General features: G+C 44.2%; 2 protein-coding genes across 2 annotated transcripts; one reads left to right on the top strand and one right to left on the bottom strand.

Annotated features, from left to right (window-relative positions):
- Positions 1 to 14,369: 14,369 nt before the first annotated feature.
- On the bottom strand, positions 14,370 to 24,822 carry NOLC1 (nucleolar and coiled-body phosphoprotein 1). The gene is made up of 13 exons (XM_024734867.1): positions 24,649 to 24,822; positions 22,410 to 22,465; positions 22,156 to 22,295; positions 21,929 to 22,059; positions 21,351 to 21,516; positions 19,883 to 20,013; positions 19,609 to 19,753; positions 19,166 to 19,294; positions 18,786 to 18,896; positions 18,055 to 18,693; positions 17,765 to 17,871; positions 17,498 to 17,590; positions 14,370 to 17,323 (listed from the first exon to the last, which is right to left on the bottom strand). The coding sequence occupies exons 1-13, from the start codon at positions 24,766 to 24,768 to the stop codon at positions 17,165 to 17,167; spliced, it is 2,127 nt and encodes a 708-aa protein (XP_024590635.1). The 5' UTR covers positions 24,769 to 24,822; the 3' UTR covers positions 14,370 to 17,164.
- Positions 20,091 to 21,038, top strand: LOC112392958 (ubiquitin-40S ribosomal protein S27a-like). The gene is made up of 2 exons (XM_024734868.1): positions 20,091 to 20,289; positions 20,585 to 21,038. The coding sequence occupies exons 1-2, from the start codon at positions 20,091 to 20,093 to the stop codon at positions 20,857 to 20,859; spliced, it is 474 nt and encodes a 157-aa protein (XP_024590636.1). The 3' UTR covers positions 20,860 to 21,038.
- Positions 24,823 to 25,380: the final 558 nt, after the last annotated feature.

Below are 25,380 nucleotides of genomic sequence, written 5' to 3'. Positions count from 1 at the left end.
GAGAGGAGAGAAAATGGAATTATATAAAATGCTTGTTTAAAACTAGAGAAGAGGGCTTCCCTGGTGGCGCAGTGGTTGAGAGTCCGCCTGCCAATGCAGGGGACACGGGTTCGTGCCCTGGTCCGGGAAGAGCCCACATGCTGCGGAGCGGCTAGGCCCGTGAGCCATGGCCACTGAACCTGTGCGTCCAGAGCCTGTGCTCCGCAACGGGAGAGGCCACAACAGTGAGAGGCCCGTGTACCGCAAAAAAAACACAAAACAAAACAAAAAACACTGCATATTGTACAATGCCATAAAAATGAAATTCTAGAGAAAGCAAAACTAGAGTAGCAAAAAGCACGTCAGTGGTTTCACAGAGCTAGATTTTAGGTGAGGAGATTGATTACAACGGAGAAAGAGGGGACTTTTTAGGGTGATGGAAACATTTTATATCTTAATTGTGGTGATGGTTACATGACTATATACAATTGCCAAACTTATTAAACTGTACAGTTAAAATGGATGAATCTTATTTTATGAAAATTATACCAAATTTCTAAATTGGGGGGAAACTACTCCCCAGAATTCCCCCCAATCTAAAAATAGGAGGGAAATCTTTTTTTTAAAAAAAAAGGAAGAATTAGGCAACTCAGTAAGAACTGATTTGAAAAGCTCTCCAAAATACATTGTTATGGCTAGTATTTGTACAAGGAAAAAATGGCCGAGTCTGTGACTGTAATTGCATAGAATATCCTTGAAGTTTAACGAAAGAATTGGTATAAGGGCTGTCTGTGGGGAGGGGAACTGGGTGGTTGGGATAAGTGGTGGGCCTTTTTACTTTTTTGGAATTTTTTCTGGGTGCACATAATATCTAGGTAAGAAATAAACAACTAAAGTAAAATAAAACAGTTATAAAAATAAACTGAATTCAGAGTCAGAATTTTAAAAAGAGAGAAATGTGACCATTTTTAGCAGTCAAATTTGGTAAAGTGGGTTGTACCAGTTATATGAACATACTGCTATGTTAATAATAATATAATAATAACAACAAAAACAACAATAACACTTACTGAGTTGTGTCATGTGCCAGGAATTGTTAAGAACTTAATAACAACTTGAGACATACAGAAGTTAAGTAATGTCTCTAAGTTCATACAGCTAGCTGGAAGACGTATTGATAAATGTCTAAAGGATGTCTGGATCCTTACAGCATAGAAGGGAGTAAGATGAAGCACAGTGCTTCTCGTGGGAGTAAAGTAAGTGTGACAAAAAAAGAAAGTTTACAGTACTGGCCACTCAAGAGGCCCTGGTCTGAGAGGTTGGGCTGATACATCTAGCAGGCCCCAGAGGACACGTCCAGGGGCCGAAGACCTAAGGATCATGTCGTGGAAGTTACACCCCAATCAGAGTTCTCTATGTTGAGTCAAAGGGAACTGCTCCAGGCAGGAGTGTCCAGTCTGACTCAGGAAAACCTGAAGTATGTAAATAACACCTTGATCTCAGATGCTCTGCAATCTAGCAGGGATGTAAGTTTGATGTGTACCTTTCAGCATTTGGAAGAGCCAGGGTAGCAGAGCGGCATTTAGGGAAAAGAGAGAAAGTGGGGGGAAAACTGGGGGGTATAAGTGAGGTAGGGTCTGTGATGGAGTAATCGCCCCCATTTTATCCTGTATATGGCTTCAGGATGGAATAGGCACAGGACAGCTACTGGGTATAACAGGGTTTTTCTTCATGAACCCTGAGAATATCTCCCTGAATATCTCCACAATCTGTTGTCCTCCTTTATCTCCAGACCATCTGGTTGGGAAGCTGAGCTATTTCAAGCCAGTGTCTGGTTTTTGACACTTCACCCAATTGACTAGACCTTTTCCTGGAATCGTTTCCAGGAATCTCTATTTCCACTGCTTCCTTGGGAGACCCCCACTTTACTGATTCCTCTGTGGAAACCAACCAATTCCCTCTAATTTCTCTCCTGCATATCTGAGGACTTGGAGAAGAGTCAATTCTGTCCCCAAGGCAAGAAGATAAGGGGATAGATGGATTAGTGCATTGAGTAGCTGGCTCCAACCATTTTGCAACTTGAGGCTATAGCTGGACTACAGTCAGTTAGTATGCACCTGTGTTTTTTTCTAGACTGTATGTCCTTTCTCCTCCAATTTATGAGAACTTTTCTAAGAGCCAGGATCCATGTCTGTCACACCATCCAAACCATCAAAACCACAGGGCTCTACCTCCAAATATATCCATTGCTCTCTCTACTACACCCACCCTGATCAGGAAGGCAGGAAACTGATAGCAACTCAAATTGCTAAAATTAACCTTTTTTTTTTTAAAGGTTAAACTGCTCAAATTTCCATGAGCTCTTTACAGTAACCCCATTTCTTTTTCTTTATTATTATTTTTTTTGGCTATGCCGTGCAGCTTGTGGGATCTTAGTTCCCCGACCAGGGATCAAACCCATGACCCCTGCAGTGGAAGTGCGGATTCCTAACCACTGGACTGCCAGGGAATTCTAGGAAAGTTTAATAAAGGAACTATTAAACTAATAAACTGGTATAGGGAAATACAAGTGCACTAGTGGTGGCCACTATAGGCCTAGAAGGAATGAGGGAGGGGGGCCGTTACTAGAATACAGAGACAGAGAGAGCTTTGTGGAGAGGGCTGCCTGGCAGGAACTGTGGCCTTTCATCAAGGGATATAGGTGCCCACAGCAACCCTGCAGATGGGGAACCAGGAGAGTACCCTGATCTCATTCTCCCCTCACCCTCTGATCTCTTACCAGTCCTCCACGTTGGCAGTGCTCCACACTGGCCAAGTTTAATCAGAAATCAGAGGGTCTAGCAGCTGGTTAAACAGTCAACACAGGTTGGCTTCCTGGAGCACAGAGCAGGGTAGAGAATGATAGAGTGGACCTGGAAAGGTAAACAGAACATCATCTTTAACCTGGATTCTTGCAGTAATCTTAACCTATAGTCTGATTTCTTCACAGCTGCCAAAGCAGTCTTTTTAAAAAAAATTGTGGTGAAATATATATACATCACAAAATTTGCCATTTTAACCGTTTTTAAGTGTACAATTCAGTGGCATTAGTTATATTTACAATGTTCTGCAACCATCACCACTATTTCCAAAACTTTTTCATAACCCCAAACAGAAACTCTATCCATTAAGCAATGATTTTCTATTACTTGCACTTCATGCTCCTGATAACCTGCAATCTACTTTCCAACTCTGTGAACTGGCCTATCCTAGATATTTAATATAAATGGAATCATACAGTATTTATCTATTTATATCTGGCTCCTTTCACATAGCATAATCTTCACAAGGTTCATCCATGTGGTAGTATGTATCAGAACTTCATTCCTTTGTATGGCTGATTAATATTTCATTGTATGCATATACCACATTTTGTTTGTCCATTCATCATTGATGCACACTTTGGTTGTTTCTACCTTTTGGCTATTGCGAATAATGCCGCAATGAACATTATCATACAAGTATTTGTTTGAGTTCCTATTTTCAATTATTTGGGGTTTTATACATAAGAGTGAATTTTCTGGGTCATATGGTAATTCTATGTTTAATTTTTTGAAGAACCCCACAACACAGTCTCTTAAAAATATAAACTGATGTTGTTAGTCCCCTCCCTAAAATGCTATATTGCTTTCCAATTTCAAAACTTATTGTAAAGTTACAGTAATCAAGACAGTGTAGTACTGGCATAAGGGTAGACATAGATTAATGAAGTAGAACTGACAGCCAGACATAAACCCTTATATTTATGGGCAACTGATTTCAGACAAGAGCCCAAAGACAATTCAATGGGAAAAGAATAGTCTTTTCAACAAATAGTGCTCGGACATCTGGACATCGACATGCAAAGAATGAAATTGGACCCCTTACTTACATACACACAGAAAATTAACTCAAAATGGATCATAGGCCTAAATGGAAAAGCTAAAAGCATAAAACTCTTAAAAAAAAAGGAGTAAATCTTTGAGACCAAGGGTTAGGTAAAAGCTTTTTAGATATGACACCAAAAGCATAAGCAACCAAACTAAAAATAGATTAAACTTCATCAAACTAAAAGCTTCTGGACTTCCCTGGTGGTGCAGGGAAGAATCCACCTGCCAATGCAAGGGACACGGGTTCGAACCCTGGTCCGGGAAGATCCCACGTGTCGTGGAACAACAAAGCGCATGCGCCACAACTACTGAGCCTGCGCTCTAGAGCCCGTGTGCCACAACTACTGAATCCCGTGGGCCTAGAGCCCGTGCTCTGCAACAAGAGAAGCCACCGCGATGAGAAGCCCACACACTGCAACAAAGAGTAGCCCCCGCTCACCGCAACTAGAGAAAGCCTGTGCGCAGCAACGAAGACCCAATGCAGCCAAAAGTACATAAATAAATAAATTTATTAAAAAAAAAAAAAGACTCAGCATGTTCCTTGACACTACAGATCCCCCCTTCACCAGAACACACAGGCTCTCTGAGAGGCTGTCAGAAAGTGGTCAGGTTTCCTGACCACCACAAGTCCATGAAGTCTAGAAACACCAGCAAAGAGACATTATACCATCAGGAATTCTTCCACTGGAAAATAATAAATACTATCATCTATGTTTCCAGACTTTGTGGACATCCTGTATACAGACTAGGACCACTGTCCTGAACAAAATCCAGTTCTGCTCTACTGTCCAGCCCACTCCAGCAGATTCCAGCAGACAATTTATCTTTCAAGGTTTCCAGTGATTCTGACTTTTTCAGAAACCCTCAGGCTATCTGGCAGCTCACATTTGAATTCTAAATATGGGCCAGGTTCCAGTTCTCGCCTTACATGACTCCTAGGCCTCTGCATACCTCATGTTTCAGTGCCTACCAACATCACAGGACCCTTTAAAAAGCTCTATGTACACTGAGTTATTTGTAGTGAGGTGGATGGACCTACAGTCTATCATACAGAGTGAAGTAAGTCAGAAAGAGAAAAACAAATACCGTATGCTAACACATATACATGGAATCTAATTTAAAAAATGGTTCTGATGAACCTAGGACAGGAATAAAGACACAGACTTAGAGAACTGACTTGAGGACATGGGGAGGGGGAAGGGTAAAGTGGGACGAAGTGAGAGAGTAACACTGACATATATACACTACCAAATGTAAAATAGCTAGCTAGTGGGAAGCAGCTGCATAGCACGGGGAGATCTGCTCGGTGCTTTGCAACCACCTAGAGGGGTGGGATAGGGAGGGTGGGAGGGAGACACAAGAGGGAGGGGATATGGGGATATGCGTATGCATATAGCTGATTTACTTTGTTATACAGCAGAAACTAACACAACATTGTAAAGCAATTATACCCCAATAAAGATGTTAAAAAAAATAACCATCTTATGAATGGATAAAGAAGATGTGGCATATATATAAAATGGCATATTACTCAGCCATAAAAAGGAATGAAATCGAGTTATTTGTAGTGAGGTGGATGGAGCCAGAGTCTGTTATACAGAGTGAGATCAACTCGATGCTTTGTTATGACCTAGAGGGGTGGGATAGGGAGGGTGGGAGGGAGACGTAAGAGGGAGGGAACATGGAGATATATGTATACATATAGCTGATTCACTTTGTTGTACAGCAGAAACTAACATAACATTGTAAACCAATTACACTCCAATAAAGATGTGAAAGAAAAACAAAGAAATAACCATCTTAAATGTGTAGGCACCCAATAACATAGCTTCAAAATACATGAAGAAAAAGCTAACAGAACATAAAGGAAAAATAGACAAGTCCACCATCATAGTTGTTTCAATTTTCCTCTCTCAGTAATTGAACAAATAGAAAAATCAACAAAGATGTAGAAGATTTGAGCAACACTATCAATCAATTTGCCCTAGCTGACATTTATAGAACATTCCACCAGCAACAGCAAAATACATATTCTTTTCAAAAGCATGTGGAAGAGTCACCAAGAGAGACCATTTGCTGGGCCATGAAACAATCTCTATAAAGAAGGATTGAAAAATCAATATCAGGTCAACTATAGATCTAAACAAGGCAAACAAATAATAAAGCCTTTAGAATATAATATAGAATATCTTTATTATCTCGGGATAAGGAAAATTTTATTAACACACGAAAGTACTGATTTTGAAAGGAAATATTAATAAATGTTATATGAGTCAGAAATCCAATAGGAAACAGATGACACACTCAAATTAAAATGGTCTGAGGGCTTCCCTGGTGTAAATGGTCTGAGAGGGACTTCCCTGGTGGCACAGTGGTTAGAGAGTCTGCCTGCCAGTGCAGGGGACACGGGTTCGATCCCTGGCCCAGGAGGATCCCACATGCTGTGGAGCAACTAAACCGGTGCACCACAGCTGCTGAGGCCCGTGCGCCTGGAGCCAGTGCTCCGCAACGGGAGAAGCCACTGCAATGAGAGGCCGGCGCACCACAACGCATAGTGGCCCCCGCTCGCCGCAACTTGAGGGGGCCCGCGCACTGCAACAAAGACCCAACACAGCCAAAAATAAATAAATAGATTTATTAAAAAATAAAATAAAATAAAGTGGTCTGAAACAATCTATAAGGATGTTACCATCACTTGGGCAAAAGCAATGAGAGTAAGGAGCGGGTTCAGAATCCCCAAGGGAAAGTTTATATAGGTGACTGTTTTTTTTTTTTTTGGCCGTGCTGCATGGCATGTGGGAACTTACCCCAACCAGGGATTGAACCTGTGCTCCCTGCAGTGGGAGCACGGAGTCTTACCACTAACCACTGGACTGCCAGGGAAGTCCCAAGGAGACTGTCTTGAGGGGAGCAGTGACTTTTGATTTGAGAACACAGCAGTTTGGGGCTAGGAAAAATAAATACCTACTCTCGTTCTCCACCTTCTTCTGATTTCCTGCAGGGGCACCCCATTGGACAAAACCAATCAGGAGCCAAAAAGCAGAGAGCCCAATGATGCAATTCCTAGAGGTCAACCTCCCTAGGCAAAGAGCCAGTGGAGAAAGGTGGATAGTGTATATGGAGAGACAAACGCAAGATATCTGGCATATCTCACTAAATAAAAAGTAAGCTCTCTTTCATCAAAAAAAAAAAAGAAAGAAAGAAAGAAAAAAAAAAAAGATACAATAAAGAAAGTAAGGCAAGACAGAACTGAAGAAAATATCTATACAGCATAAAACCAACAAAGGAACTGCATCCAAAATATATAAAAAACTCCCACAAATCAATAAGAGAAAAACAGAAAACCCAACAGAAAAATGGATGGACGACTTAAGTAGACACCTTCAGAAAAGGAACTCCAAACAGTCACTAAATATATGAAAAGGTGTTCAACCTCATTAGTAGTCAGGGAAATTCAAATTAAAACCACAATAAGATATCATCCCACACCCAGAAGACTGGAGAAAATTTTGATTTGACGTGACTTACCTAGTGCTGGAGAGACTATGGAACAAAAGGAACTCTCTTGAGCTGCTGATGGGAATGTAAATTAGTAAATACCTTTGGAAAATTGGCATTACATGGAAGATTGAAGATGCACTTACCCTATGGCCAGCACTTTCCCTTCTAGGTTTAAATTCAGGGAACTCTTGCACATGTACACCAATAGATACAAGAGTGTTCACAGCAGCATCACAACTTGAATGCCTGTTAATAAGTGAATTAGTAAAGAAATGGAAGTATACAGTGAACTACAACACATCAGAGAAATAAGCAAGTCATAGGAGAATAGATACAGTGTGGTACAATTTATATAAAGTTTAAAAACAAGACTATATATTCCTTAGGGATATATATATATATATATATATATATATAAAAGGCCCCTCTGTGCCAGGCATTAACCCTTTATTTGTTGGATTATGGAACAGTTCAAGGGAGGTGGTGTGTGTGTCTTAGAAAGAGGTCAAGGATTTGGAAATGAGAGGAGATATTCAGAGGGTACAGGCCAGCAACTATTTCCCAACCAGTATTAATATATTTCAATATTTTAACAATTGGTACTTATTAATGTTAATACTGGCTTAACAGTCAGCCTTAACATACATACACAGAGGGAATTTAACTGTGCTGGCAACATTCTGCTTATTAGGCTGAGAGACGGGTATGCAATTTTTCAATAAATTATTCTTTATACCTTTTCACTTTTCTTAAATATTAACGAATACATTTTAATTTCACTTAAAATATATGTCACAGTTTACAGTAGTAAAAATAGACGCTTTGCACAGCTTGCGGGATCTCATTTCCCCGACCAGGGACTGAACCTGGGCCATGGCAGTGAAAACCCAGAATTCTAACCACTAGGCAACTAGGGAACTCCCAAGACACAGTTTAAAATTTAAGAATGTTATTAATTGCATCATGTTAGTGAGGAGTTATGTGCTTTGTACTTGTTCATCAAGCTGAGATATAGCTTGAAAACAGAATTTGAGTTCCAGTTTAAGTTAGGTTCTTTTTTAAGCACTTTATTTCTTCCTAATCACAAGAATTCTAACTCACAAGAATAAGGCATCTGGAAAGACAGCAAGTGTTGAGTGGCTGTCAGATGATTCTCTCTGGTTAAATTAGGCTCAGAAATTATAGACTAATTTATCAACGATGAAAGACTACTTTGGGACTTCCCTAGTGGCGCAGTGGTTAAGAAACCTCCTGCCAATGAAGGAGACACGGGTTCAAGCCCTGGTCTGGGAAGATCCCACATGCTGTGGAGCAACTAAGCCCATGCGCCATAACTACTGAGCCTATGCTCCAGAGTCTGTGAGCCACAACTACTGAGCCCGTGTGCCACAACTACGGAAGCCGGCACACCTAGAGCCCATGCTCCGCAACGAGAAGCCTCTGCAATGAGAAGTCTGCACACCGCAATGAAGAGCAGCCTTCGCTTGCCGCAACTAGAGAAAGCCAGTGCACAGCAACGAAGACCCAACACAGCCAAAGATAAATAAATAAATAAAAAATTTTTTTTAAAAAAGGAAAGACTACTTTGAGTTCCTTAGTATGTTGATGAGCATATCCTAAATTCTAAGGTTGAATATTTCAGTTTGGGAGATGAAAAACGAATAATTGGAAGAGTGTTTTTTTATGTTCTGGTACAGCATTTGACTATAGTTTTTAAATCCCCCAAAAAGAAAAGGCCATCAATTTCTTATCCTTGAGTGAAGCAAATCATCAAGTGCTAGGAAAGTGTCAATCTCGTGGCAATAGAGACCTACTCGCCAATTTGATCTTCTTAAGCATCTTGACATATTAGCCAGTACTTTTATAGTCCCAATATTTATTTATTTTTTTTTTGCGATACGCGGGTCTCTCACCGTTGTGGCCTCTCCCGTTTAATTCAGAAAATAATGATGATAATAATACAGTCAGGTGGAGTAGGGAATGGGGAAATTTAGTAAAGTGGATTGGTGGAGGACACTGAATCCCCAGTGACTGGAAGTTTTGTCCAATTTTTTTTTGTTTTTTTTTTGCGATACGCGGGTCTCTCACCGTTGTGGCCTCTCCCGTTGCGAAGCACAGACTCCAGGCGTGCAGGCTCAGCGGCCACGGCTCACGGGTCCAGCTGCTCTGAGGCATGTGGGATCCTCCCGGACTGGGGCACGAACCCGTGTCCCCTACATTGGCAGGCGGACTCTCAACCACTGTGCCACGAGGGAAGCTCCCAACATTTTTTAAAATTGAAGAATAGTTGATTTACAATGCTGGGTTTAATTTATGCTGTACAGCAGGCTGACTCAGTTATATTTATTCTTTTTCATTCTGGTTTATCACAGGCTATTGAATATAGTTCCCTGTGCTATACAGTACAAAGTTGTTGTTTATCCATCATGTATATACTAGTTTGCATCTGCTAATCCCAAGCTCCCAATCCTTCCCTCCCCTACCCGCTCTCCCCCTTGGCAACAAGTCTGTTCTCTATGTCTGTGAGTCTGTTTCTGTTTCATAGATATGTTCATGTTGTGTTTTAGATTCCACATATAAGCGATATCATATGGTATTTTTCTTTCTGACTTACTTCGCCTAGTATGATCATCTCTAGGTCCACCCATGTTGCTGAAAATAGCATTGTTTCATCCTTCTATATGGCTGAGTAGTATTCCACTGTATATATACACCACATCTTTATCCATTCATCTATTAATGGACACTTAGGTTGCTTCCATGTCTTGGCTATTGTAAATAGTGCTATGAACACTGGGGTACATTGTTTCTTTTTTTTTTTTTTTTTTGCCACATGCACACAGCATGTGGGATCTTAGTTCCCCGACCAGGGATTGAACCTGCGTCCCCTGCAACGGAAGCATGGAGTCTTAACCACTGCACCCCCAGGGAAGTCCTGTTTTTGAATTAGAATTTTCTCTGCATATATGCCCAGGAATGGGATTGCTGGATCACATGGTAACTCTATTTTTAGTTTTTTAAGGAACCTCCCTACTGTTTTCCACAGTGGTTGTACCAATTTACATTCCCACCAATAGTGTATGAGGGTTCCATTTTCTCCATACCCTCTACAGCATTTATTATTTGTATGAGAGTCACTTAATGCCTTACTCTTCCTCACTGCTCCCCTACCTCCACCCCACCAACCAAGTTCTAGTTTTTTTCCTAAATATTTCTCAAATCTATCCAACTCTCTCCATCTTCTCTATCTTGGCACCACTTTAATTCAGGTCACCAAAATGATCTCTCTCCTGGCCTACTGTAGTAGCCTAACTGGTCTCAAAATATCCGCTCCAAATCCCTTCAGTCTATTCTCATGCTAACCACATTTGGCTTTTCAGCATGCAAATCTGTCACCAGCCTTTAACACATTCGGTGATACTGATGGAATATTTAATGTTAGTTGATTACTGTCTGTATTGGTAATTCTTTTATATATTTGAAATTTTCCCTAATAAAAAAAAATGATACCCACACATACACTCACTGTTATGGACTGAATGTGTTCCTCTGCCCCCCAGAATTTATATGTTGAAGCCCTAACTCCCAACATGACGGTAACAGTAAGCAGGGCCTTTGGGAGGTAATTAGGTTTAGATGAGGTAATGAGGGTACAGCCCCAAGATAGGATTAGTGTCCTTGTAAAAAAGAGACCAGAGGGGGGCTTCCCTGGTGGCGCAGTGGTTGAGAGTCCGCCTGCCAATGCAGGGGACACGGGTTCGTGCCCCGGTCCAGGAAGATCCCACATGCCGCGGAACGGCTGGGTCCATGAGCCGTGGCCGCTGAGCTTCCCCCCAAAAAAAAAAAAAAAAAAGAGACCAGAGAGCTTACTCTGTCTCTCCCTGCCATGTGATGACATAGCAAGAAGCCTTCTGAAAGCCAAGAAGAGAGTTCTCACCAGGAACCAAACAGGCCTGCATCTTGATCTTGGACTTCCCAGTCTCAAGAACTATGAGAAACACATTTCTGTTGTTTAAGGCACCCAGGCTATGGTATTTTGCTATGGTAGCCCCAGATGACTAAGACACGCACACACTCTTCAACAGCTTCCCATTGCCTTCAGAATAAAACACGCCTTACAAGGCTCTATATGCCCCGGTCCCTGCCTCCCTCTCAAGCCTCATCTTATACTGCTCTCCTCCTTCCTCTGCCTTTCAGCTGCATAGACCCCTTCTGGGGTCTCCATCATGTTCCCTCTCACCAAAAGGCCTTTGCACATGCTGTGTCTTCTCACTGAAAAAAACACACAGCCCTGCTCATCTTGCACCACTGAGACAGGCTGGGACCTGGGACCCTTTACTGGAATGCTTGCACCTAGACAAGCAACAGAATACCAAGAAACTATAAGGGACTATGAACAATAAGATACTAAAAGACGACAAACCAACTGCCACTTCTGAGGAGCCAGGAGCAAAAGCAGGGTACTCTGCATGATCCCAGCACCGCCAAGCGGGTGGGCAGACCACCTAAGCCACTCCTTCAGCCTAACCCACCCATCCGCCCCCACCCTCACACCACTTAAGGAACAAGCCCACCCTCCTCAGAGAGCGAGCAAGGGAACCCGTTACTTGTTTTCCCTCCTTTGTGCTACAGCGTGAGTCCCAATAAAGCCTTGCCTGAATACCTCGTATGGTCTCTTATCAACTTCTATTGATTAAAGAGTCCAAGGACCCAAGTCAGTAACATCAACACCTTCACCTAATTAACTCTCACCTTCAAGTCTGGGCTGAAACATCACTTCCTCAGTGAAGGCATCTATTACCATAGTGACCCTATGTCCTGACTTGCCTGGGAAAGTCTCAATCCACACCTGTTCCTCTCAGCCTAATTATCAATCTCTCTCCCTTCATTCTCAAAAACATCCCAGTTTAGGGACTTCCCTGGCTGTCCAGTGGTTAAGACTTTGCCTTCCAATGCAGGGGGTGCAGGTTCGATCCCTGATCAGGGAGCTAAGATCCCACATGCCTCGAGGCCATAAAACCAAAACATAAAACAGAAGCAATATTGTAACAAACTCAGTAAAGACTTTAAAAATGGTCCACATCAAAAAAAAAAAATCTTTAAAAAAAAAAAAGCATCCCAGTTTAGATGATAAATTACATGGCTACCCAGTCCGTGAGGAAGTCTCACCACTATGTGGGCTATTTTCCCCTGTCACATGTGCTCACAGCTCTTTGTACCTTGCCCTTATTGTACTGAAGTTTATATTTATACATTTATTTGTGTGGATTAATATCTTTGCCCCTCATTAGACTGGGTAAACTTTGGTTGCTGGGACTGTGTCTGGTTTTTTGTTCATTCATGATTTTGTTAACATCTCTCACAAATTATGTGCCTGGTATATAGTAAGCACTCATATTTACTGAATGGATGAATCTCTGTGTCTGATAGGCTAATTTATTGAAATACTCTGTACCCTACCTACCCTCCAATACACTTAGAAGATGGAAGCCTGGCATATGTTCTCCTCAATCCTGCTGTGAGAGGAGGGGAGACAGAGGAGAGAGCACCAGGGCCTCTGAGCTCCCAGGCATAGGAAGGACACAGGTCTGCAGTTTCCATAAGCAGTGGGACCTGTGGCTGGCCCCCCTTATGGGAGCTCCAGTGCCCTGTTGGACCTGAGGGGAAAGATGGGAGTTCCACATGAACATCAGGGTTCCTCTATGAGCCATGTTGCCTGTTGCTGGTTTTCAGGTAACAGATGACCTCTCATAGATGATAGACTCTCCTCTCCACTCTCCAGAACCAAGGGTCCTCAAACGAGAACCTATGTCTTATTCATCTCTGTAGCCAAAGGCTCATAGCAGGTGCTCCGAATTTGTTGAATGTTAAGTGGGGTAACACAATGCCAAGCTTCAACTAGAGTCCAGCTCCCTGCAGTGTGCAAGGGCCCCACCTACTGGCCTCTTCAGTAATTGCAGACAGCTTAAGCCAGCTTTGCATGAGGCAGGGGATGAGAACTCAGTTGTCAGTAAGGGCTTTGCTTTCCCTGCAGCTGTATTTAGTGCCAGGAGCACTGCATTAGACTAGCAATCCCCTAACACACTCAGGAGAACAAAATAAAGTATAAACTCCTCACTTGGGTACAAAAGGCCATTGCTACTGAATCCTCAGACAGTATTATCCTGCCCCTACTTACCACACATCCTCCACCTGATCCATCCTAAAGGCTCTCTTCTCCCACTGGGAACATTTCCTCTTCCTTTCATGGTATGTGCCTTCTTCCCCCCTGGCAGCTGCTACTCTCCTCAGAATCCTGGGCCAAGGTCAGTCTTTTGTTGCTGTCCCCTTGGGGGTGCTACTCTGGCCCTTGGTGACATGACTCAGCATGGTGTACAGAACTGTTCCCATCTCTGACTTCCCCTTTTAGACACTGAGCTCTCAGGGAGTTCTATGGCTGGTACATAGAAGGCATTCAAACACTCTTAGTATTTCAGAGCCCCCAAATACTAAGGTTGAGACACCATGATCTAGTTAATATCCACCTAACAGGGTTGGGTGGTAGTGAGGATATAACCTGTGAAACATAAAGCCACAAAAGGATATTGGAAAGTCTCCTGCTTTGTGTCCATATGAGGTACACTGCAGATGGGCATGAGCCATCATGTGTGTGATTCACTTAACGTGTGGATTTCAGCAACACTGCCAGAACCCATCAGCATAGGTAGGAATTCAGGTCCCTGAAACTAAACAATGAAATGGATAAATTAAATGTGGTATATACATACAATGGAATATCACACAGCCTTGAAAAAGGAGATCCTGCCACATGTTACAACATGAGTAAACCTTGAGGGCATTATGCTAAGTGAAATAAGCCAGTCACAGAAGGACAAATGCAGTCTGATTCCACTCATATGAAATATCTAAAGTAGTCAAAGTCATAGCAATCTGTTGCACAACAATGTCAGTACTAACACTAATGAACTATACACTTAAAAGTGGTTAAGATGGCAACTTTAATGTGTTTTTTCACCACAATTTTAAAAAACTGAGCATTTTCATTTACCCAAGTGGCAAAGATAAACTTGTTTAAGTGTTGGCAAGAGGGCAAGCAAAGAGGTACTTTCATAAAGTGTTGTTGGAACTACAAGTTGGTACAATGGTTTTGGAGAGCAATGATGAACAAACGTTAAATGTACACATCCTCTGACCCAACAATCACTCTTAGACTATTTCCTATAAAAATACCCACACAAATACTCAGTCTCACATATAAAATATCCACTATGGCACTATTTATAATAACAAAACACTTAAACAACCTGAACAGCTACCAATAAGGTACTACTTAAAATAATTTATGCTACTTCCATACAATGGGGTCATTAAAAATGAGCTCCAAAGTTATGAAACCCTGCATATAGCAAGCTACTCCATATGTGTGAGGAGAAAGGGGAGAGGATGCATGTAGTAGTACACACAGTGAAACTCTCTGGAAAGAGACAAAAGAATCAAGTCCCAGAAAATGGGGATAAAACGGAAATTTAATTTTTACTTTATACTATTAGATTTAACAAGTACATTTGAAAACGAAAGCATAAGGGGAGGAAAGAAAAATTACCAACTCATTTCTTTTCAAATGCTCTTAGATTAGTGGTTTTCAGCTCTGGTTGCTCTTTAGAATCACCTAGGAGCTTTAAAAAATCTTAACTCCCAGAATCCACCAGAGAGCACCAGGATCTGACTCAACCGACCAGCAGATGGGTCCCTGGGTATCAGTGTTTTTAAAAGATCCCCAGATAATTCTAATTTTCAGCCAGTGTTGTGAAATCACTGATTTAGGCCAGGGTTTTGCAAACTGTAAAACGCCAGATAGTAAACATTATATCCTTTGTGGTCACATAAAGTCTGTCACTTTTTTTTTTAAAACCCTTTAAAAAATGTAAAACCATTCTTAGCTCCTGAGCAACACAAAAACAAGCCATGGACGGGATCTGGCCCATGGGCCATTTTGCCAATCCCCAAGTTAGACTACGCACAGGCTGGTCTATTGCCTGGACAAGGCACCATGAGACAAGGTATCATGAGATAAGGAATAGTCAAGAAGGCTCCACACTGAACCCACAAGTCTGGGCCCCAGCCCTCCAACTAGCAACCAAGTTGTTCTGTTTTGAGTGGAGGTGGGAGAACTTTGAACTCACATTAATAAAACTCCCAAGATACATTATAAACCAGCCAGCTTATTACTTTTTAGTAAGATGTAGAACTTTTACCATGCAGACTGAATACATATGCCAGCGTGAAGAGCACATTTTCTTCCTAGAGACAGTGACACAGAAAACCAGGCTATCTGTGGAATCCAAACAAGGGGAAGCTAACCTTAAGTTACAACTCATCCATAAAGCTAGGGCATACTTTCCCAACACAGGGACCAGCCCCAGAGAACTTGGAGAACTCGTTGACTTTCCTCCCTATCTTACTCTGGCTGAGCACTGCCAACAGTCATCTCCTACAGCTTTATGATCAGCCTGCTTGGCCTAAGAGTCATATCTCTGCTCACTGTTTTTTACTGTTACCTCCACTGCTACTGAGAGTCAAGGTTCTGAAGGGGGCACATCAGTTGCTCCCGTGCACCAACTACAAGACACAATAATCCTGTTAGGATGCTCTCCCAACACCAGTCTAACTCAAGTATTACCAGATAAAATGCTTTGTAATGATTCTTCTCATCCTCCATTTACAGGTTACCTATAAATTCACTTGAATAATGTAACCTAATTCCTACTGAGGATTAAGGTTTTTAATTATAGGTTTTCTTCTTTCACTTTCTTGATAAGTGATTCCCAACCATGTAGGAGTTAATGAAACCAAGAAACTAATTTTGTGTCACCACTGCTACCAAGACAGAAATACCAAGTGATATGTGCTTTTCAGATTAAATTAACGCTATTTTGTTCTCTAAAATGTAAAAAAATAAGATGTAGCCCTCAATTTAGTATTCGACACTCTTAAAGGTCAAGCCAATCAAAAATTGTCTTTGAACAATAAAAAAGTTTATGCTTTCAAATTAAAACACACATATCGCAAACATTATGTAATAATAAAATTATAGTAAACGAAATATTCAGACTGACCCCACGGCATTCACACCACACCAGAATTTTGCCTGAAACAAAACAGTAAATTTTATCCACCAAAGTAGGTAAGTCCATGCTGGCTGAAAACTTCAGTCCTAGACCCCACGAATGAGGTACATAGTTCATGCTTCACAGATACATACATTAACCAGTCTTAGCCACCCCTCACCAGGGCCCTGAGGGGTAGGAAGGATGAAATGTGGACACAAGCACTCCCATAGACAGAATTCTCCAATTATAAAAATTCATAAAGTGACCTTTACCACATCTTGGAAGATAGCTGAGATTTTAATCTGTGAACCCACCTCTGAAAACCACAACAAAAATCATTAAGAAATGATCTAATGTAAAATATACAAATTTCTCAGTATGAGAACTTCCACAAAACAGGGAGAATGACAACTAAAACAATTTTTCTTAAAAAAGAACACTCCCCTTACCTTGTCCTTGCTACCCAACACTCAAAAACAAGTCTGTACAAAACCACAAACACAGAAAAGGACCTTAGAGGATGTTACGACGCAAAGCCTTCAGACCTAATCTAAACTGCTCTCCTCACTGAGACCCTCCCCCGATAGAGCTGAGGGTTCCCAGGTCCACTGGGGAAAGTGAGTGGTCTCAGATCATCACCCCTGCTGTGCTACAGATGGTCCACAGTCACTCGCTGTCAAACTTAACAGAATTGACTTGGACAGAGATGGAGCCTCCCCGGTAACTGCCCCGCTTCTTCTTGGTTTTCTCATGCCGGAAGGATTTGCCTTTGGTGAACTTCAGAACTTGATTGGCTCGCTCCCCCCAGTCTCCGGTTGCACCCCGCTGGTAAGTAGAGACAGGTGGTTAGCACACAGAAGGACAACGCCAGGGCCCTGTCAGTTTCTTCTCCCTGCTCCAGGCAACCCGAACCCAGAGAACCTCCTACCAACCAGAACCAAAAGCTACCCTCTCTCACCCCACCCCCTCAAGAATGGTGAAGACCCTCTCTCTCCTCACCTTGGCGTCAAAGGAATTGTCTGCCACTCGAGCATCCACCTCAATCTCCTCCTCCCTGATCCTTCGGAATGGGGAGGATCCCCTTCGTTCTCCCTGAAGAAGAATGAAGCAGGAAATTCAGGATGGAGTGGCCTAGTGGTCAGGAAGGCCCTCCTGAGCTACACCCACAGCACGTATGCCAGGCCAGGCAAAGGGCTGTCAAGGTGCTTTGCAATTTTTCTTTCTACTCTAAACGCTGGCTCCTGAGAGGAAAATAAGGCAACTTACTTTCTTCCTTTTAGGAAACGTGTTGGGGGTCTGGGGCTTTATCTTCTTGGCTGGAGGCGTCTCTGCCTCCTTAGCAGCCTCATTCTGCTTCCGCTTCTTTCCTGAACCTACAAAACAAAAGGCCAGACTCAGGAGACCAGTTTCCTGTCCCTCCTCCCAGGGTCCCACACTGAGGGCCTCCAACTAACTGGAAGCCAGTCATGGGCCTCGGCTCCCTATCCCACCCCCAAGAGTAGAGCCCATCCTGATCTGGGGGACAAACCCAGGAGGCAGGTTCTTTGGATACAGACCTGGCTTAGCAACTGCCACTGCTGCCTTTTTCTTGCCCCGCTCCTCCTCATTGCTGTCCTTATCTGCTTTTCCATTCTGGGCAGTCAGTGCAGAGGTGCCATTGGCCTTGGCGGTTTGTGGTCTTGGAGTGCCCTTGGCCTTGGGCTTCTCTTCCTCCTGCTCACTGGAGTCCTCAGAGGAAGAAGTGTTGCTGCTCTCGGCCTTTGCTTTCTTCACAGAGGCTGGTTTGTAAGGGGCTACAGTTCCCCCTGCCTTCTGTGGCTTCTTTTTGGCTGGGGGTTTAGGCGTCTTCTCGTCCTCGTCTTCCTCGCTGCTGGAGCTGTCTGAATCAGAGCTGCTGTCCCCACCACCCTGAGAGGCCTGCCTGGCAGGCAAAGACGGAGCTGCTTTGGCCATCACCTTGGACTTAGGGGTGGCTACAGTCTTCTTCGTCTTCTCCTCCTCACTAGCACTGCTCTCCTCCTCGCTGGAGGAGCTATCAGCCTTTCTGGTCAGCGGCTTCTGGCCAGTGGCTGCAGGCTGCTTGGGAGTTGTAGCTGGTTTAACCACAGACTGCTTGGGAGTGGCAGCTGGCTTACCTGAGGAATTCTTGGTGGTACTGGCTGGCTTAGCAGGAGCTTCATCAGAACTGTCGGAGTCTAGACAGAGAGAATGGAGTGAATATCTCCCCAAATCAGACTGAGGGGAGCCCTTGGAGCTCCCACTGCCCTGAGGGCCTCCTATGCCTTACCTGAGCTGTCTGAAGAGCTCTCTCCTGCCTTCTTTGCTGGAGCTGGTTTAGTAGTTGCTTTGGAGATGACTGCCTTAGCTGGGGGTCTCTTTTCTTCCTCAGAACTTGAATCTGGAGAGAACCTATGGCATTAGGCTGGGTCCAGAGTCCCAATCCAACCAGGGGCAACAAAAAGAAGGATGCAGGGAGTTCCCTGGTGGCCTAGTGGTCAGGATTCTAGGCTTTCAGCGCTGTGGCCCGGGTTCAATCCCTGGTGAGGGAACTGAGATCCCAAAAGCTGCGCGGCGCAGCCAAAAAAAAAAAAGCAGAAGGGACAGAACCATTTCCCTCCCTACTCCTCATACACTCCCCAGACCCACTCACCACAGGTGATGACTCACCAGACTCGTCGCTGCTGTCCTCACTGCTCTCCACAGGCTGCTCCTTCTCTGCAGCTTTCTTGGGAGCCTGAATTCCCAGGGACTTCTTGGGTGGGGGAACAGAAGGCGGGGGAACTGAACTATAGGGACCTGTTTAAAAGGGACAGTGTGGTGGTTTTAAAATATATACACAAATTCTTTGATACTGCTTCCTTCTAGAAATGGAGCTTAATTCCCTATCCCTTGAGGGTGGGCTAGGATTAGTGACTCATTTCTAACAAATAGACTACGGCAGAGATGATGGCATGCCATTTCTGAGTCTAGGTTATAAAAGGCAACGTGGCTTTCTCCTTTCTCTGGGAGAAGCTGGCTGACACATGCCAAGGTCCACGTGGTGACTGCAGAGGTCCTCCTGCCATTGGGCCCTGGTCAGACGTCCAGCTTGACTCCCCGTGTCCAGTCACCTGGTTTTTTCTTCATGGGTTTTTTCTTCTGCTCTTCCTCCTCTTCCTCCTCACTGGAGGAGTCCTCACTGCTGGAACTCTTTTGGGCAGGAGTGGCAGCTGCTTTCACTGGGGCCTTGGCCACAGCTTGCTTTTTAGGTACAGTCTGCATCACACAGAGAAAATCAATTACCACAGGAAAATACTGACCCAACCAATCCTGCCATGCAATGGAGACCCCCCAATTACCAACGTCCCCAGTTCCTTCTTTCCTGCTAGAAATTAAGGCCCATACCTTCTTAGATACGGCTGCTGCCTTCCCCTCCTCTGAGTCATCATCACTGCTGCTGCTGCTACTGCTGCTGCTGCTGTTACTACCAGCTGCTTTGCCATTGACTACTTTAGGTGCTGGACGAGTTGGTATACCTAAGAAAAAAGAAATAATGTAAGCGAGTACAAAGACAGCTTTCGGATCCACCATGGGCAGTGGTGCCGCCGCCACGATGCAGATTTTCAGGAAGACCCTGACAGGGAAGACCATCACTCTCAAGGTTGAACCTTCAGATACAATAAAAAATGTAAAGGCCAAGATCCAAGATAAAGAAGGAATCCCTCCTGACCAGCAAAGACTGATCTTTGCTGCCAAGCAACTGGAGGATGGCCATACTTTGTCTGACTACAACATTCAAAAGGAGTCCACAGGCTTCCCTGGTGGCACATTGATTAAGAATCCGCCTGCCAATGCAGGGGACACGGGTTCGAGCTCTGGTCCGGGAAGATCCCATATGCTGCAGAGCAACTAAGCCCGTGTGCCACAACTATGTGCCCGCTCACCTAGAGCCCATGCTCTGCAACCAGAGAAGCCACTGCAATGAGAAGCCCGCACACCACAACGAAGAGTAGCCCCCGCTCGCTGCAACTAGAGAAAGCCCGTACGCAGCAACGGAGACCCAACTCAATGAAAAATAAACTGAATAAATTAAAAAAAAAAAAAGAGTCCATTCTTCATCTGTGTGGAGACTTCGTGGTGGTGCTAAGAAAAGGAAGAAGTCTTACACCGCTCCCAAGAAGAACAAGCATAAGAGAAAGAAGGCTAAGCTGGCTGTCCTGAAATACTGTAAGGTGGATGAAAATGGCAAAATCAGTCGCCTGCGTCAGGAGTGCCCTTCAGATGAATGCGGTGCTGGAGTTTCCAAGGCCAGCCACTTTGACAGACACTATTGTGGCAAATGTTGTCTGATCTATTGTTTCAAGAAACCAAAACATAAGTAATCGTATACTGGTTAATAAAAGACAAGAACTAATGAACAACAATAAAAAAGGAGTATCGAGACATTAAAAAGCCATAAAAACCTCCTTCCTATTAGCACGGAACTTAGGAGTCTGTCAATTCTCTTGCCTCTGGAGGAAGCATGAAGGAGAATGCTGTGGTTTACTACATCAAAGGATGAATTTCTTGCCCAATTTCAGGAATAAACCTGTCTTCCAAAAAATGATATGATGCAAATTATTTGAATATGCCCTCTGAAGTCTTTAAAACATGTTTTCCTCACTGCAGACTATTTCTGTAGTTACTAGTCCCTAACAATAAAACTTTTTACTTACTAGGAAAATGTTTCTTTTTTAAAAAAAAACGACACCAGTCAATACCTCTAGTTCAACAACCAGTGCCATTTCACTCCTGTGCTGAATTAAGGAATTTTCACATCAGTCCCCAGGGCAACCTGGTCCCCAGTCCAGCCTCCTAGGAACATAAACAATACCTGGTTTGGCTAGGGCTTTAGCCTGAGCTTTAGCTGCCACGGGTGTTGTCTTTGGTTTCTGGTTCTTTGGCACCTCATCTTCTGAGCTTGAGTCAGAATCAGAATCAGAGCTCTTGGCCTTCTTAGGAGGAGCTTTGACTATCTTGGCTTGGGGCTTAACTCCCTTCTGTGAGAAAACACACAACCAGGAGAATCAGCAAGAGCTTCAGGGCACCCAAAGGACATCCTAAGGTAGAAAAGCTTCCTAGGTGCCCCCTTTTTTAGGCCTTGTCGCTGCCATTCCCTGTCTAGAGTTCCCTGTACCTGTCCATAAAACATATTCTCTTACTCTTGGAGTCCCTGACAGTATCCCAGAGAAACCCAATACTGCCAGGGAAGCAGAACGGGTTGAATTTCCTCTAGATTCAGGGCTCAACTTCAACCTCACATAATCCTTCCCAAACCTCATACTTCTACAACCTCCCTGAAAAACCATGTAATCACCTGTTGTATACCTAACACCATCAAGCTAAAAACCAAGATTTTAGTTTCTTCTTTCCAATCCCTTAGCAATCCCTTTCCTTCTCAAAGTTGCAAACCTGGACAGGCTTTTTCTTTTTGTCCTCCTCCTCATCATCACTGGATTCTTCACTGCTGCTGCTGCTCTCTGATGCCTTGACTGCAGCCTTTCCAGGATGCTGAAGCAGACTGGCCCGCTTGGCAGGTACAGCTGAACAAAAGTACAGGTCCCAGTAAGAACCAGAAATTTAGCACAGACAGGCTCCAAATCCTTTTCCTGGAACCACAACTCCCTGCTGGGTCTTACCAGCTTTCTTAGCGGGAGGCCCTTGGGCTTCTTCCTCCTCACTGCTGTCCTCACTGCTGTCACTGGATGAAGTCTTCTTCTTAGCCTTCTTAGTCACTGGTCCATTTGCCTGTAACTTCCGCTTTGGGGCCTTGGTGGACCTGTTGGGGTAGATTAGGCTAACTCCTGGGGAATCAGGACCTTCCCAAACCAAAGAACACAGTCCAGCCTACTTGGGGGGAGAAAACAGCCACACTAGCACAGAGGAGACTTACTTGAGCCAGAAACTATAGATGTCCAAGAGGGAAGAGGCGTTAGCATCCTGCTGGGTCTGTAAGAGAAAAAGCAGAGTAAGAAAGTTTTAATTTGATATAAATGTTACATCTCTGTAAGACTTCTCCTACTTGCACAAATTAGGAGAAAAATATTCTATTTACGTATTTCCCAGTTTTTGGCATCAAAAACTTGGACTATCCCTGTAGTCTCTGGCACCGTCTATCTATTCCCCCACCTGTCAATCCTATTTATCAAAGCCTTTAAAAACATACATTTCCTTTACTCTAGCAGTGTACTAGCTAAGAATTTATCCTTACCCATGAAACAAACATCTACACAGGAGGACGACTGCGGCAACGTGGTTTATAATTCCAAATCACTGGAAACCATCCTCCAAGAGAAGACTAGTAAAAATCTACGTTACATATTCAGTACGTAATTGCATTCAGCTATTACACTGATATAGATTATAAGTTGGTATCCAAAAAAATGGCAAGGCGTTACAGTATATACAAAAATACTGGCCCAAAGTTAGATGAGTAGATGTGAAACTCACCTCTGCCAATTATTAATGTGTGACCCCGAGCAAATCACTTAATCTGGGACTTCCCTGGTGGCGCAGTGGTTAAGAATCCACCTGCCAATGCATGGGACATGAGTTCGAGCCCTGGTCCAGGAAGATCCCACATGCCGCGGAGCAACTAAACCCATGTGCCACATCTACTGAACCTGTGCTCTAGAGCCCTCAAGCCACAACTACTGAGCCTGCATGCTACCACAACTACTGAAGCCCGTGCACCTAGAGCCCGTGCTCCACAAGAGAAGCCACCACAATGAGAAGCCTGCGCACCGCAACGAAGACCCAATGCAGCCAAAAATAAATAAATGAATAAAAATTAAAAGAAAAATAAATCATTTAATCTTTCTGAGACTGTTTCCTTCCCTATAAGATAGATGACACTACACATCTTATTAACTTGTCGAGAAGATAAGAAATAATGCATATAAGGGGCTTAGCATCTGGAAATAGCATCTTGCCCTTAGTAAACCCTCCACAGAGATTAGTTTTTGTCACATAAAAAAGATTTCTGATTCTGAAAGGCCCAATTCCATCCAGCCCACTCTCTGCAGCCTCCCTAACAGTCAAAACAGTTCCAATATGAAAGCAGCTGTATCAGATCACATGGCAGGCTGCCCCAGCTTAAGGCAGCCCTTTCTGAGGCTGATCTGACTCTCAACTTGCATAGCCTGATTCTACCACAAAGAACAAGCCTACCTTCTTAGTCAAAGACTAAGACCGCTAAGGACTACCGTACCACTCCACTCTACCCTCAAGGTGTTTTCTCATGCAGTCATGTCTTTCCTTGAGATGTAGATTCCAAACCTTTCACATTCCTGGTCATCTTCCTTTTACTTGTTTTTTGGAACATCCTAACGTAAGATAACAGCTTTCACTCACTGATGCTTCCTGAGCACCAGGCATCGGTACTGCCACTTTGTATATGTACATATCATGTTACTCACAAAAATGCTATAAAGTGGATGATGACATCTCCATAGAAGTAGAAACGGATTCAGGGACGTTAAGCAAGCTGCCTGGATTATACATTTCAAAAATGGCAGAGACTGTTCCCAAACCTAAACTTGTCTGATACCATACGTCAAAGATTCAAGCCAACAGCTATGCCTGCTTTGTAGAGAGAACTATGATGCTCAATCCTGCTTCAGTAAAACGAAAAGCAGAACCCTGCCTCTACTCGTTCATTTTCTTCTTTAATAACAAAAATCCCAGGCTTCATTATTTCTAAAGCAATTTTACTTATCTTTTGAGTCCCGGGTAAATTCGATTGAGAGTTAAGGTCAAGTCACGCTCGGCATCAGCCAACATAAAGCCTAAAGAAAGAACCAGGAGCCTCCAAAGCCTCCGGTGGGGCACGACGCTGCCGCCTCGCCGCACTCCGCCAGCCACGTGACCTAGGCCACGAGGTTCCCACGCGGCCACGGCCGCCCCACTAACCAGAAAAAAAGCAACAAAGCTCAGCGCCATATAGTCAGACATCGTGGAAGAGACGCCGAGACTCCAGGCTTTCCGGCCACCGCCGAGTGCTCGACACAAAGGCCTGGCAGACACTGGGCTGGCGAACCCCACAGACCTCCCTACCTGCAAACCTAAGCATGTCAGGGCCCGGAGCCCTGTGGTCATCCCACCCCAGCCCATGAATCATGCCCGGGACTCACAGCGCCTGTTGCCTTGGCGAACTTGTTGGCCACGTCCGAGAGCTGGTTATCGCGCAGAAAGCCGAGCACGAGGGGATACAGGTCGCTGGGAACCACGCGGCGTAAGCCGGCGTCCGCCATCCTCTCGGCAATACGCGTCACTACCGTTGCCGACGCACGCGACTCAGGAACCCGGAAAAGGAGGGGTAGGGGCGGACCCGCGTGACGACATCGCGCCGCGCAGGGCGCGGCGGAAGGGGCCGGCGCACTCCGTAGAGCAGCCCCGCCCACACCTCGGAGACAGGGTAAAGGCGAAATCTACTAACGCTTTCCGGTCCCGCGAGTGTCGCCATCTTGGTAAGGGTGGAGCCCGCCGGTCTGCTTTGTGAAGGCGGAACCCTGACGTCAGGGGCCACGCCCTCAGCCGCGGCGGGAAAACTTCGGATTTCCCGCGCCCTGCCTTTTTGATGGAGCCACCTTTACTCAGTGCTGCGGTTACCCGCGCCCCTGGCATCTGGATGCCAGAGTAATGAGTGGGCCGGGGGGCCCGAGCTGACCTTGAATTCCTCTAAACTTGGTCACATGATCTCCCAACCTACCCTATTCGTGCTGCCCGTGGACTCCCACTCTTCATCTTCACTGCTTCCAACACCCTGGGAGGCCCTTTCTCAAGATACCACCCCAACCTCTGCATTCCCATCTCTATTACAGAGGACGCTTCAGATTATCTGTGGTAGTGGTGAGGCGCTGACC

This window comes from Neophocaena asiaeorientalis, unplaced genomic scaffold, assembly GCF_003031525.2.
Source record: "Neophocaena asiaeorientalis asiaeorientalis breed wild unplaced genomic scaffold, Neophocaena_asiaeorientalis_V1.1 scaffold240, whole genome shotgun sequence".
NCBI classification, from domain to species: domain Eukaryota; kingdom Metazoa; phylum Chordata; class Mammalia; order Artiodactyla; family Phocoenidae; genus Neophocaena; species Neophocaena asiaeorientalis.
This window is presented reverse-complemented; position numbering and strand designations above follow the sequence as displayed.